Raw genomic sequence first — 13,819 nt, 5'->3', positions numbered from 1 at the left:
TCCAATTTCTTAACTTCCCAAAACAACTAGTAAATCAAGAGGTCTTTCACTGGGTTTTTTGTCTCCTCTGACTTTAGCTAGGACAGAACTTAAGCACTTTGTATTCAGTAGGAATTCAAAAGGTGGTGTTACTGATGAACATGCTACAAACTTTGTGTTAGAAACAAGTTTCACAAGGCTAAAAACTGAATAATATATCTTGCAAAGAAATTAAGGGTATGAAAACTTTGGGAAAAAATATTTACAGCAATTAAGCACAGGCCAGTGTTATTTCCCCCTCTGAAATTTGTTTTTGACATTTGCCATGAAATTTGAATAAGTTGAGATACCCCCACAAGAAATTTTGGCCGGCAACAATTTATGCTATTGTCATGAATTTAGCATTCTATAGCTGTTGGTTGTGTGGCACTTGTTCTACACGCAGGCCTTTCTCAGTGCGTAGGTGCTGACAGTGGACCAAGTTTGTTGGAAAATAGTGCGTTCCTCCATTCCCAAAATAGAAATCAGAGACTGCGTTTTGATTTTGGTAGATAAAGTTGCTGGAAAGCTTGAGTCCTCATTCTGCTGCAGGTTTGCAGTAGACATTGGCCCTGTTCCACAGGTGTGAAATAGACAATACAGAGCGTTGTTCTCTGTTAAGAGTGTGGGCATATGTACTGAGATAGGTTGCAAGTGTTGGGGTGATTAGCTTAAAATAATGTTGAAAGAGCTAATGTGATGAAGGACAGAATTGTTATATCTAAGCATTTTGGTTTTATTACAGTAATATAATAGTGTAACAGGTGAAATGAGCTGAAAATCTTTGACAACAGCTTCACGCTAAATTTTTTTTGTTGTCATCTCGATATTCCTATTTGTTTTTCTGAAACTTCAAATACATACAAATTAAACATTGCTATAAACCCCCCCAACTTAATAATGCTCCTGTAGATTTAATAATGCTCCTGTTACCCTGTTTTATTTAAGATGAAATAATTTCCCTCCAATTTCATTGAGATGCCTTCTCATACAGGTACAAAATGAATTGTCTCTTCAGGGAGACCTTGTTGAATCTGTTCTCTTTCTTGTCACATACACAGAAGGTACAGCACAATTGTGTTCCAAGTAATATAGGGTGTTGACAATAAATTCTTATGTGTTGGCAAAATTCCCTGCCTGCCAGTCCCTAGTGTGAAGCTTCATGATAGTTCAACCATGTGTTGACTGAATACTCCAGAATGTATACTTTCAAAATTGCCTGTATTCTTCATAATCTGTTTATTTCTCATACAGTGGCTTGTAGATATCTGTTCCAGAAACCTGTTTCTACTCTTATTCCTCTCTGTACCCATGCTTTTTAATTTCCAAATACATATCTGTGGCTTGCCCACTGTTCATTTCTTCTTCCTTTGTTACCTTAATTTTAGGTCTCTCATTTCAGTTACTTGTAGACAAGCACTCTTGAAGGAGTAGACCACTGATAGTTAAAGTATCCTTCATACGAAGATACTGTTAACAAATTTTGAAATCACGTCTGCCTATTGGTTTAAATCTGAATCCTGGAACTTCAGCACACCAAATAAACAGAGTGTTGTTTTTATGAGACTAGGAGAGGATTAAGGATTTTAATCATTCCTTTCTAAAATTATTACTTCCAATTCAGTTATTATAGACTTTTTCTAATTTTATAGTACAGAATAATAATATTGGTTAAACCTAGAATAATTGTTGAGATACTACATAAAATAAAGTTGAATGATAGTGATGTAGAATTGAGATTAAGTATCTTCCAAGTGAAGCTCTATGTGGTTGATGTAATAGGTTCTTTTTCTTCCCCTCCCCTCACTATAAAGCCAATTTAGTGGCCTGTCATAGTAGTTACTTGTTATTACTCAGTAAAGACTAATTTCTGACTTGGGTTTAATCTCTTTCCAGCTATGTGAAGAACTGTTTGAGAAAATCAATGACAACAGCAATGAAGAAATGTCATATTCTGTAGAGGTGAGTCTGGTGAGGGATCAAAGATTATCTGTGTGCTGGACATCAGACTGAGCTTAGGTGCTGCATTATCAATGTTGCATTAAGAAGCAGATTTTTTTTTTAAGATTTCTGTCTTTCTCTCTTGTTCAATGTTTGAGGCAAATGTAAGTAAAACCTTTCTGGGACTTTTTTTTCCCCACCAGAAAATTAGTAGACCTTCACCTGTGTAGCACTTCTGAAAGAAAAGATGGGCTGAAAAACCTGAAGATGCATTTAGAGGTGGTTTTTTGTTTGTTTGTTTTTTGGGGTTTTTTGACTGCCGGATGGAAGACTACATGTTTCTTGTCGATTACTGTAGTCAAAACTTAGATCCTATTTCTCTACAGGACTTGTCTAGGATAGCTTAGTCATGCAGTCTTACCTGACATCTGTTAGTAAGGTTGGTTTACAAAAAAATTGTTTAAGCTGTGCATACACAAGAAATTTGTCAGAACTTAATTTTTCTTTATTATTATCCTTACTTAGGTTGGTTTGTGTTTAGAAAGTGGTTTTCACAGGCTGTCATACTCCAGCATTTCTTTTTCTCTTTTGTCTCCCTGCCCAGCTCCAAAATAAAACCAAAAGCAGCTGCTTCACAGAAACAGTATTTTCTTTCTTTTACTGTTTGCCCCCTGCCCCCCCCAATCAGTTTTAATGGCTTGACATGCAAATATATTGCGGGCTTGGAAAGAAAGGGAGACCAAAAGAACTGGTAGAAGTCAAATGTCATTATTATTAATAAATGTGAATTCCAATCATTACTGCTTCTAAATTACAGAACTGGAAAATGACTAGTTCTGTGGCTTTCAATCTGTCCATTGTAATGCTTCATTTAATTGTATTTTATTAACATTTGATGACTTAATGCTTGAATACCATACGAGTCTCATGTTTAGGATTTGTGAATGAGAAGTTTCCCACATTTTCATGATGTTTTTTCTATTTGGTACTTGTTTGTGGTTCTGATTATGTCTCCAAGCATAAATTTGTGCAAGTGAGAGAGAGAAATAGTCTCTTTTACAATGGAAATCCAAAAGAATGAATATCTGACAAATAAGCAGAGAAGGGAGAGAGCTAGACAGAAGTAGTGACGGAAATGTATAAATAGTATATTGTGATCTGTTTTGGATATAGAATTCATTTTTCTGAATTGCACTTATACAAAAAGAGATCTTCAATCTCTAAATTTCTAGAACTGCTGCTTACATCTATAATCTTTCCACAGAATGAAAATGAGTAACTTACTGTCTCTTTTAATATTTAATATCTTTACTGCTGCAGCTGCTACCTACCTGTTGCACTGGGATAAGCCTAGTGCCATGAGAAACATAAAAATTAAAGAATGCATTTAAAAATTATCTTAGCTTTATAATTTGTTTCAGGGGGTGCAGATTTAAGATTACCTTAGTTTGACTAATTGTACTGATGACTCAGGAATACAGCAGGATGTGGATACAGCTAGAATCAAGTTGCTTCTGCATACAAAGAAATTATTTTTTTTTTCCCTTCTTCAGTTTGCTTTGGAGGTTCATAAGAGAGATTCCTTGTAAGCAGACTCCTTTTACCGCCTGTCTTTTTTGCATTTTTAAACAGCCAGTTTTGCTGCTGTGTCATATTAAAGCTGTTAAGATGATTGTGAACTCAAGAATCTAATTTTCAATTAAACACCAATGTTTTTTGAAATGGTTGAGCGATCTATACATGGGTGCAAGGCCTGCAGCTTATGTTAGAGATGTGATGCATGAGACTAGTGACTCTTCTTCCCTTCTGCTATTGTCTCAAGTTGTTAAATGAACTGAGACACCCACCTACAGCTTTCTTGTAGTGGACTGGGAGAGTTTCTACCAGTGGCACTCTGAAATGCTGCAGAGCTGCTTGCAGAGGAAACCTTAAGAGACACTAGATTGTCCATGCAAATTCCCATTTTCAGGTGAGTTACATGGAGATTTACTGTGAGAGAGTCAGAGACTTGTTGAACCCGAAGAACAAAGGGAATTTGCGGGTGCGAGAACATCCTCTGCTTGGACCATATGTGGAAGATCTGTCTAAGTTAGCAGTCACGTCTTACACAGACATTGCAGACCTCATGGATGCTGGGAACAAAGCCAGGTTAGTGATGGTAGCATGTTATATATTTTTATCTCTGTTGTGGGGATATATGGTATATAGCAGCAAATTTAAAATATCTTCTGTGATGCGTTGGCACTTCTAAAAAAAGCTCATGTCACATAAGGAGTATTGTTGAAATATGCCCTGATCAATGCTACTAAAAGGCTGAAATCAATTGGTGTGGTGAAATAGTGCTGCAAATTGCTGTATAGATATTTAAAGCTTGTAATGAGTTGAGATGAAGTATGTAAATAATTATACCAGCTTTTAGTTCTGCCTTTGTTGTGTACTGTATCACTATATTGGTATAAACAGGCGTGAACACAGTTTCCTCATTTATTCAAGTGGTCAGGACTAAACTTGGCATTCTAGCTTTAGGTTCTGGTTCATTAGTAGTTGTTTTTATGTCAGCTGTAAGCTCCATTTAACAATGTGTGGGAAAGACTGACATAAATGTCACTTGTGTTGTCTTGAGTGAGTGTAAGGCAGATTGAGTACACAGATTGAGGAAGCTCTGCTTAAACTGTGATGAAGATGGGAGTAATTCAGGAGTGAAAAATCAAAGGGTTTGTTAATGGTATTTCGTGTGGCTTGGTCTTGGTTACAGGGCAGAACATCACCTGTACAGGCTCTTGGTCTCATTCTTCTACAGCTGCATTTAGCCCTGCAGGTAGTTGTACTTGCAGCATAGAGGCTACTGTTTTCTAAACAAGTATATATCTGTTCATATTTCAGGACTGTGGCAGCTACCAACATGAATGAAACCAGCAGCCGCTCTCATGCTGTGTTTACAATTGTCTTTACTCAGAAGAAACATGACACGGAAACTGATCTTTCCACAGAGAAGGTATGTTACAGATAAGTGGTTTTCTGACTTTTTCACAAATCTTCCCTGTGGTGACTTATTCTTACTGGCAGTATGATGAAAAAATGAGAATGAATTGTTTTTTCTGGTGTTTTGTTTAAGGGTGAACTTGCTGTGTTCTTTGACAGAGCCCTTTTATTTCTTGTGGGATTTTGTTTGATTGTAATTCTAAAAACAACTAAATGGGGAATGTGTGCAGGAGGAGAATATATAGATGTGGGAAACATATGGCCTTAAGGACTAGATTCTATGGGGAGGGATATATTAAATAAAAGAAGTCAGTTTTCTTCCTCAGTCTTGTTCCCAGAACTTTCTGTGGTTTTGCTTGTCAGTGCAAAATATTTGGTTCGTTAGTTCTTTTCTTTGGGCACAGGAATTGGAATGAGTGAGACTTAGGCACTTTCTGGAATTTGCGTGTTGAAAGGAGGTACGCTGTTTAGCATGGAACAGTTTTTTTTGGCTTTTATTACTCTGAACTGCATGCAAAAGTAGCTGAGAAACAGGTAATGTTCATGTTTCTCAACTGACTACTGTGGACAGATCTGAAAAAATTTATGTATTGAAGACACCTTCCCTCCTCCCCCAATGATAAGACCCTGTAAAACTACCATTAACTGACATGCAGTCTGTAGCTTTAGTTAGACCAGTGTTTTATTGTTGGTGTCACTAGACTCAGGATGAAACATTAAGTTTCTCTTTCTTTGAGATTCCTGTGTTCTCTGTAGCAGTAACACTTAATTTCTTTTGACTACTGTTCTGCTCTGTTCACATGAATCCTCATTCTCTCTTTTTAGGTATAGTGATACTTAAACCAGAGCATAATCCCAGACACTTCTTATACATAAGATAACAGCATCAGGCTAATTGCTTGTGAAAACTCTGTTTGACTGTAGTTTTCAGCACACTACGGTGATTTTTTAGACAGTAGAGTCCTTCTCATGCCATAGAATTCTTTGAAGTTTTGTTCTTGCTCTAGTTCACCAAAAGCTAATTCTCATTGTTAATGTGCTTTCTCTCTTCAGGTCAGCAAGATTAGCCTTGTAGATCTAGCTGGGAGTGAGCGAGCTGATTCAACTGGTGCCAAAGGAACCCGATTAAAGGTATTGGGCTATTGATGTATGGGGAAAGAAAGGGAAGGGGTGCACAAACATCACGTGGAGTCTTTGCTTGACAAATAGTAAGGAAAAGAAAGGATTGCTATTATAAGTATGGAAAAAATAGTTGCAAAATTGAAGACTTCCCCCCTGCCCCATCACGGATGTGACATTTGGCACATTTAGTCTATAGAGGTTCATGGTTGAACAGTGTTAATTACTATATAATACTGGATTCTGTTTTCTCAGGAAGGAGCAAATATAAACAAGTCTCTCACAACTCTGGGCAAAGTTATTTCAGCGTTGGCCGAAGTGGTAAGTACAGCATTTACTTACCTGCAACCACCTTTCTATAGCTAGTAAAACTGAGACGCTAAAAACCATGGAATACAGCAGAATCATTCACCGTTCTTGGCCTAGCATTCTCAGACCAATTAGCTGTGTATATTTTGATAGATGAATAGTGTTGATAGTATTCTGTGAGTGTCACGCAGGCTGGTAGAAACTTTGTTAATAGATTGAAGCACTGGTTTATTTAGCTGTGAAGAAACCTTGCAAAAGAAGCCTGCATTTGCGTAGAAGACATGTTCACGTAGCAGGCTTTTAGTTCTGCAGGAAAGTAATTTTATTTTTGTTTAAAAGAATAATTTTAGAAAACTAACTGCAGCTTCATTGTTAAAAATTTTAGAAATACCAGTGTAGGAATATCACTAGCTTTTTTTGCAATGGCAAGACTTAAATAATGTGTTGAGTTGAGTGAGCATATGTTAATCCAAACATAGGGTTGTAGGTTTAGAGAAGTACTTTGTCTTTTACATTTATACTTAACTACTATTTAAAAAAAAAAACAACCAACAAGTAAATTATTGCTGTTCCTTTTAAAAGTGAGTTCTCAACAGCTTGGACGAGTTGAATATACTTAAGTGCTTTTTAGGTAAATTCTTTTTAATGAAAACCATTCTCGTTCATTGGGCTTCCCAAGAAAAGAAAATGCTATCCAAACTAACATAGAAATTACATAAACAGCTCTGTTAAGAAGCTCATGTTGTATCTTATTCCTCTTTCTTTAATGCTTTCAACTTAGGATAACTGCACCAACAAGGTATGATGGTCTGAGTAGTAGTGATGTCTTTTTTTGCCTGAGTGTCAGATTTTATTCTCTTCACTTTGGAATCAAAGAGCAGGGATCTTTTATATCAGATCTTTGAGAAATTCCTGTGACTGTAAATTATAGTCATGAAGCCTGAGAATTATCAGTACTAAAATTTAAAAATGTTCTAAGGTTGGGGAAAGATTTATGAAAAGTACACATTTAAGTATGTATTTAGGAAAATTCTTCTATTACATTCCTGCTCCTGATTTGGTGACTTACCTTGGGAAAATTTACTTTTAGTATGGATAACTTTGTCTTTGCTTTCATGCTTCCATTCTCCATGCTTTTTTCTTTACCTCATATGATGGACTGTAGGTGATAGTCAATTCTAGTTTTCAGCTTTAGCATCTGGTTCTTACCTGCCCTTAGTAATTTTACTTGTCCATTGTAAAGTTACTCACCTTTGCCAAGGGACAATAGAACTATTGCAAGACTAACAGTCACATTTTAAGCACCTCATGAGAGTTAAAAGGAGTTTCACGCAAATTATAATCGGGCCTTGTATTGCAAAGCCATATCCTGTGTTAAATGTTGTGTAGAATTAGACTTTTGGCATCTCTTGAAGCAAGATGTTTGCTTACTAACTATTCATGTAAGTAAACAGATGACCCAAGATTCACATTCTGTTATAGAACTTTTGAAGTTAATCGTTGTTTCTTTTAGACCAAATAAAGAAGCTAGGGAAAGCCTTTACAATGAAATTTGGAGGGAAGTTTGCCAGAGGTGCTGAGAAGGCCCTCCTCTCGTGTGGAAGTTCTACATTTGTCACTACTGATTTTGCGACAAAGTACTTACATACTTGGGCACCTGTCTTGTGGCCTTGTGCTTTGGTTTGGGTAGTCTTTATGAAGTTTTTGTCTTTTTTTTTTTTTTTTTTTAAACCAAATAAAACCACCAAAAAAACCCCCAAACCCACCTCCTTTCTACTCATACTTCTAATTTCAGTGTCCAAGTACTTTCCTCCTTTCCATCCTCAAGTTTTCGAATAACTGCTTAACAGAAACACAGGAAGATTGGGTAGTTGTCCTTTCACATGTGCACCCATGTATCTGTAGCTGTGTAATAGAGTTTTGACTTCTCTAAAAAGCCGTAACTTTTCTAGCAAAGGAAAAGTGAATCTTCTCCTGAACGAGTAAGGTTTACTGCTTAAATTCTCTTGCAGTGGTGTTAGAACACAGAATTCAAATGTCAAGAAGATATGCCTCATACGCAGAAAAACCTTTCTAAAGTTAGTGCGTCAAGGGAATTCTCTGGACTGCTTATCATCATCTGTTTAGATGTCTGAATATGTTGCATGTTATCTAATATCAAATTCAGTAATCACTTGTACAACTGAAGATGGGCCAGCCCTCTGTTTAGATAGCATATGTGTATGGTGTCATGGTTCTTTTAATACCTATACTATGATTTTTATGTCTTAAATCTGAATTTTCTATTCGGTGTCTGTTTTTCAGTAGTGTGCTCTTTATTTGTAGAGTAAAAAAAAGAAGAAGACAGACTTTATACCGTACAGGGATTCTGTACTAACATGGCTTCTTCGAGAAAATCTAGGTATGGCTGATTTGCATGTGCCAATATGGAAGGAAATTGTCACTAAATTTTCTGACTGCTTTCAATTCACTTAACCTCATACTTGATATAAATTTAAGTATTTTTAGTAGTCAAATCTGAGTCATATAGTTCTACCTTTTGTGAAAGTTACAACTCTCTTTCCAATGATTTTTGTATGTTACTTAGTAATGTAGAGTATAGTTGAATTCTATAATTTATTGAAAGAACTGGTATTTAGCAGGTAACTAGTGCCTAGATTGTGCACTGTAGTTTCATCTAAAATCTTGCCTGTTCATTATAGGCGGTAACTCCAGAACTGCGATGGTTGCTGCTTTGAGTCCGGCAGACATAAACTATGATGAAACTTTGAGCACTTTAAGGTACTTTCTTTTTATCTGAGATGGATGTGGGTAGGTATTGGCTCTTATGGCCACATTCTATCCTTCAAACATTTGGGTGGTTATACTTTGAGAAAATCTGTGGGGAAGAAGACTGTATACTGGCAAGAACTCAATTACTCTGAAAGAACAAAACCAATCCATTGTATGTGAATAGGGAGCTAGGGGTTTATTGCCTACTCTTAACTTGAAAAATCAAACTCATCTTCTTGTTCATATGTTCTTTTCCAATGTGGTCCCTAAAATTAGGCATATTTGTTAAGCTGAGGTTTCAAAGCACTGAATAAAGAAAAAAAGAAAAAAACACGTTGTCTGTTGTACATGTTGTTAATCTGTGTTGAATAGGGCTTGTCTTTTTTGCAGCAATACACTGTATTGAATATGAATTCAAATGCATGATTGAATATAATCCAGGATTCTCTACTGATGTACAGCTGCAAGCTAAATGTCTCCTATATTGCTGCATTCCTGTGTTGCATATAAGTACTTGTAAGTTCATTGTAAGGTTTCATTGTTTTGGTCTGGTTCCAGATACGCTGATCGTGCAAAACAGATTAAATGCAATGCTGTTATCAATGAAGATCCCAATGCCAAGCTGGTGCGTGAGCTGAAGGAGGAGGTGACAAGGCTTAAGGATCTCCTGCGTGCCCAAGGGCTGGGAGATATTATTGACAGTAAGTGGATTAAACAGACCTTGCCATCTTGAGGTTGGCCTCTCTTACGGAGGAGGGAGAGCTGGGCCTGTGAGAGAAAGGGGTTTAAAACAGGGAGGTTTAATGTAGGTGCTGATATTAAATTTTGAGCGTGGTTTTAGAAATGGTAGCCTCTTCTGTCTTTAAACAACACATCCTAGGATTGTCTGTAGAATTGACGTGGCTGTAGAGTTCAAACTCTCCAGTAAAAACATGGAGGTTGAGTTTCCTGTTACTGTAGAAATGATTTTGTGTACTAGAACTTACACATTTAGGAGTTGCTCTGATGAGTTATGGAGGGCTTTTTGTCTGGCTGCCAATAAAAGGAGGAGAGCTGAGATATAGAAACTTAATTTCATACTGAGAAGGAAAGCATCTTTTCTTCCTCCTTAAAGGGTTAAGGTTATTAGCTGATACCTGGCTTTAATGCCATCCTTGCTCAGAAAAGAAAACGATGGCTAATTCCTGTTAGATGATGTCCCGAGTGACAAACCATTTGTCATCTCAAAATAACTAGCTATGAAACAGCTGCTTGTGAATAAATAATGAATTCTTCTGGGGCAAGATTTTGAGTTAGGTTGGCAGACCAGTAGTTTACTGATTTGCTTTGCCAGCAACCTCTTAAAGCACCAGAACACACTTGTGCCTGAATGATTTCCTTGTCCTCATTCCAAACGAGGCAAATAAACTAAAATTTTAGCTGCTACATTCGTCTATAATATGACCAGTGATTTAATTCCTAGTGAAAGAGATGCCCATAAAACTACTGAACGTATTCCAGTGGATTAAAAGATTCTTTGACTTTAAAAAAAAAAAGTGAATGTTGCACCACCAGATTTACCAGAGCTTACTTGCTTGTAAAGCGGAAGTCCTGACTTAGTCACAGACTGCTTAAAAATGTGTAACATGTATTTACTTTTTTGTTTGCTTATTTTCAAGAGAATGGGGCCAGAAGAGAATGAAATGCAGGTGTTTTTCATGCTTGGTACAGTCTGTGTTTTTTGGTTCTAAATCAAAACTGGAAAAAAAAAAAACTATGTGTTACTGAAAATTGTGTTTTGTTTCTTTAAACATAAAGTAGTATTCTCTTCCCTTCCTGTGTCGCTAGTGAACCTTCAATTTTGATCCTTCTTGTATTTTCCCTCCTGCTTCCTTTCAGTTGATCCAATGGGAGATGAATACTCTGGAAGTGGAGGCAAATGTGTGTATTGTGTGGTTCTCTTTTTAACCTGCTTTCTCTGGGTCAGCTTTTAACTGAGCTTTGCATGCCAGCATTTCTCACAGGGAAATCCCAGACAGAACGCTCACTGTGGAATGCAATGCAGTTTCATGGAAACTAGCTTAACCAGCGTTTCTTAGATAGAGTCGACAGTCAAAAAAAAGCGCAAAGTTTAAAATGCAACATATGTTCATTGCTTTTTTTCTGGCATAATATAGAAGGGAGAGTGGTGATTCTTTAGTCTGTTTTCATGATGGCCAACAGTTTAGATTTGAACTAGAAAAACTTTTTCTCAAATCTTTCTCAAGTTACTCAGTTGAAACAGCTTCTGCTCACCTAGCTTCCTGGCCTTTTAACATCTCTTTTCCACCTAGAATTATTTGTTTTAGATGTGTCAAGTGATTCACTCAAGATGTAATGTTATCAGTTCCTCCTGGAGACTGAGGTTTATTTATTTTGTATAGTCTGTTTAAAAAAAAAAGTTGGACATTTATGCTGAAGAAGGTCTCTTATTTGAGCTTAAATACTTGGTTGCAGATGATTAACTTAATAGGGTTAAAAACAGTCAGCAAATGGCATTTTATTTCTGTTCTACTGTTTGCTTCTGTAAAAGGGAAATATATGTAGTTCATTGCAAGAAAAATGTCTTCTACATAAATTTTGGGTTGGTAGACTTCTTAAACTCTTTCAGTCAGTCTTCTTCACCCTCACTCAAACAATAGCAACTGGAGGAGATCTGTCTGAAATTTCCTAAAATTAAAGCTACTGGTGGTGTAAAGACTCATCCTGGCCTTGTCTTACGTTCTGATGCTGCTTCCAGTGTGTGCATATGTCATCTGTGTGAAAGCTGCAGCCTCCAGGAGAAGCGTGCATGATGTTGAAGGTTTTGGTTCTCTGTGGTCACAGCAACCGTGAAAGCCATTGCAAGTGCCACTTCCTTTATCTTCAGGAGTGCATGTGTCTATTGGCCTTTTGAGACTTCATCCTCCCTGCTCTGTCATGCCTGCTTTCCTCATCCCGATGGCATTCCCTTTCCTTAACTTGCTTTTCTTCTGCTAAACTCCCACCCCTGCTTCCTGTATTTGCAGATGGTGGTTTTCAAACTGACATGATGCAATATCAGTTTCATGAGGCTGAAACAGCAGGTTGAATGTGGAGTAAACTAGGGCATAAGGCTGACAATAGCAGAATTGTTCAGGAAGAGTAGAGGAGATGTAGGAGGACATGGAAATTTATGTAATGTCTGGATGAGCATCTTATTTTTGTAAGCGCGAAGCCCTTGTTTATAACTTCAAGGTCTGGTTTGACCTGTTTCTTTCCTAAGGATACTTATTTTAAAGGATTTGCTTTTGAAATAGAATTTAAAGCTATCAAAATTATTAAAACTGAGCTATTTAGTTGTCTGATATTTCCATGTTAGAAGATTTTTTTTTTGGGGGTGTGATTATTCTGAGGTTATGGTTCACAGAGATATATGAGAAGCTAAGTTAGATTAAAATAAATTGCCTTTGGATATTATTTCTTAAATCATTCATGCACCTTTTCCTTGTTTTCTGTCTTTCAAGGAGGCATCTTTCAGGCCTCCAGGTTTTCAGGCTACAAAAGCTGCCTTATTAAATTTTAGGGTTTTTTTTTAAGGCCTTCCTCATCTAAATTAAGACAAAAAAGCTTTAAAGCACCTTCTGAAGTATGAGAGCCTTATCAGATATTTCACTCATCAGGTATCTTAGATTTTCATTTTTCAGAAAAGGAGGGTCAAGAAGTAACGTAGTGATGTTATTGAGAACTTGTGTTCTCTTCTCCCCATCATGGACTGACAGGTGATTTACATACTCTCTTGTGAGATTTTAAGGAGGGGTAGTTCTTTGTCCTGTGGTCTGGGTGGTTCAACAGAACCACTGCTGTGATAAAGATTTACTTAATCATCGTTTTAGATTAAAGGAGTCTGGAAGAGAATGTTTTGCTGAGTTTAAGGAGTTGGTGTCTATTAGGACTTCAGCCCAAAATGTCACTAATCTCACGAGGAACTGAATGTGCTGCTGGTCTGAGCTCCATGGTGCTCAGTTTAGTGTTCAGTTAGGAATAGGATGGTTTATTTTTTTTTTTTTTTGCAAGTGTGTAGTTTATGTTTTCAGGCTTTTTTGATCCAAATGGTTTATGATGCAGTCATTACTAATAATCCTCAGGGTCTGAACTGAGTTATCACTATGTTATGGACACTAATATTAAAAGATTTGTTTCAGAACTGCCATCTAAAAATTACAAAACTTGTCTTGTTGCTGCTTAAATGCTTTCCTCTTACACTGGTATTTCCTTCCTTTCCTTTTTCCTCTTACCTCCCTCTTCCTATTTGCCTTTTCCCCATCTTTCCGCCTTCCCTCTGTCTGTGTGTCTCTCTCCCAGATTTGAAAGATTTTCAGAACAATAAACATAGATACTTGCTAGCCTCCGAGAATCAACGTCCTGGCAATTTTTCCACAGCCTCCATGGGGTCCCTCACTGCATCTCCATCCTCCTGCTCTCTCAGTAGTCAGGTGGGCTTAACATCTGTGTCCAGTATACAGGAAAGAATCATGTCAACACCTGGAGGAGAAGAGGCAATTGAACGTTTGAAGGTAGGTATCACTGTAGATTAAGGAGCCTATTACTTTGGTCTTTTCCAAGGCCAAATAGCGGTGAACGCAGGAGAATTTTCTTCATAAATATATCCAGTTAGCTATTGTTTCTGCAAGAAGTTGTC

The 13,819-nt window shown here is 37.1% G+C and overlaps 1 protein-coding gene across 26 annotated transcripts in view; it reads left to right on the top strand.

Annotated features, from left to right (window-relative positions):
* KIF1B (kinesin family member 1B) overlaps positions 1-13,819 on the top strand; it is a 98,567-nt gene that overhangs the window by 25,618 nt on the left and 59,130 nt on the right. For 11 of the 26 annotated variants that reach the window (XM_069782518.1, XM_069782519.1, XM_069782521.1 and 8 more), the window contains exons 5-15: positions 1,915-1,980; positions 3,929-4,107; positions 4,843-4,954; positions 5,995-6,072; positions 6,316-6,381; positions 7,151-7,168; positions 8,695-8,770; positions 9,072-9,150; positions 9,700-9,842; positions 11,020-11,061; positions 13,483-13,694. In XM_069782518.1, coding sequence (XP_069638619.1) covers positions 1,915-1,980; positions 3,929-4,107; positions 4,843-4,954; positions 5,995-6,072; positions 6,316-6,381; positions 7,151-7,168; positions 8,695-8,770; positions 9,072-9,150; positions 9,700-9,842; positions 11,020-11,061; positions 13,483-13,694 — 1,071 coding nt within the window. The remainder of the gene's footprint in view (positions 1-1,914; positions 1,981-3,928; positions 4,108-4,842; positions 4,955-5,994; positions 6,073-6,315; positions 6,382-7,150; positions 7,169-8,694; positions 8,771-9,071; positions 9,151-9,699; positions 9,843-11,019; positions 11,062-13,482; positions 13,695-13,819) is intronic. The other 15 variants (XM_069782524.1, XM_069782529.1, XM_069782537.1 and 12 more) reach the window with 5 other exon arrangements.

The sequence above is a fragment of the Haliaeetus albicilla genome, chromosome 4, assembly GCF_947461875.1.
Source record: "Haliaeetus albicilla chromosome 4, bHalAlb1.1, whole genome shotgun sequence".
Classification (NCBI taxonomy): domain Eukaryota; kingdom Metazoa; phylum Chordata; class Aves; order Accipitriformes; family Accipitridae; genus Haliaeetus; species Haliaeetus albicilla.
The sequence above is the reverse complement of the archived record's forward strand: the minus strand, read 5'-3'. Positions and strand labels throughout refer to the sequence as shown.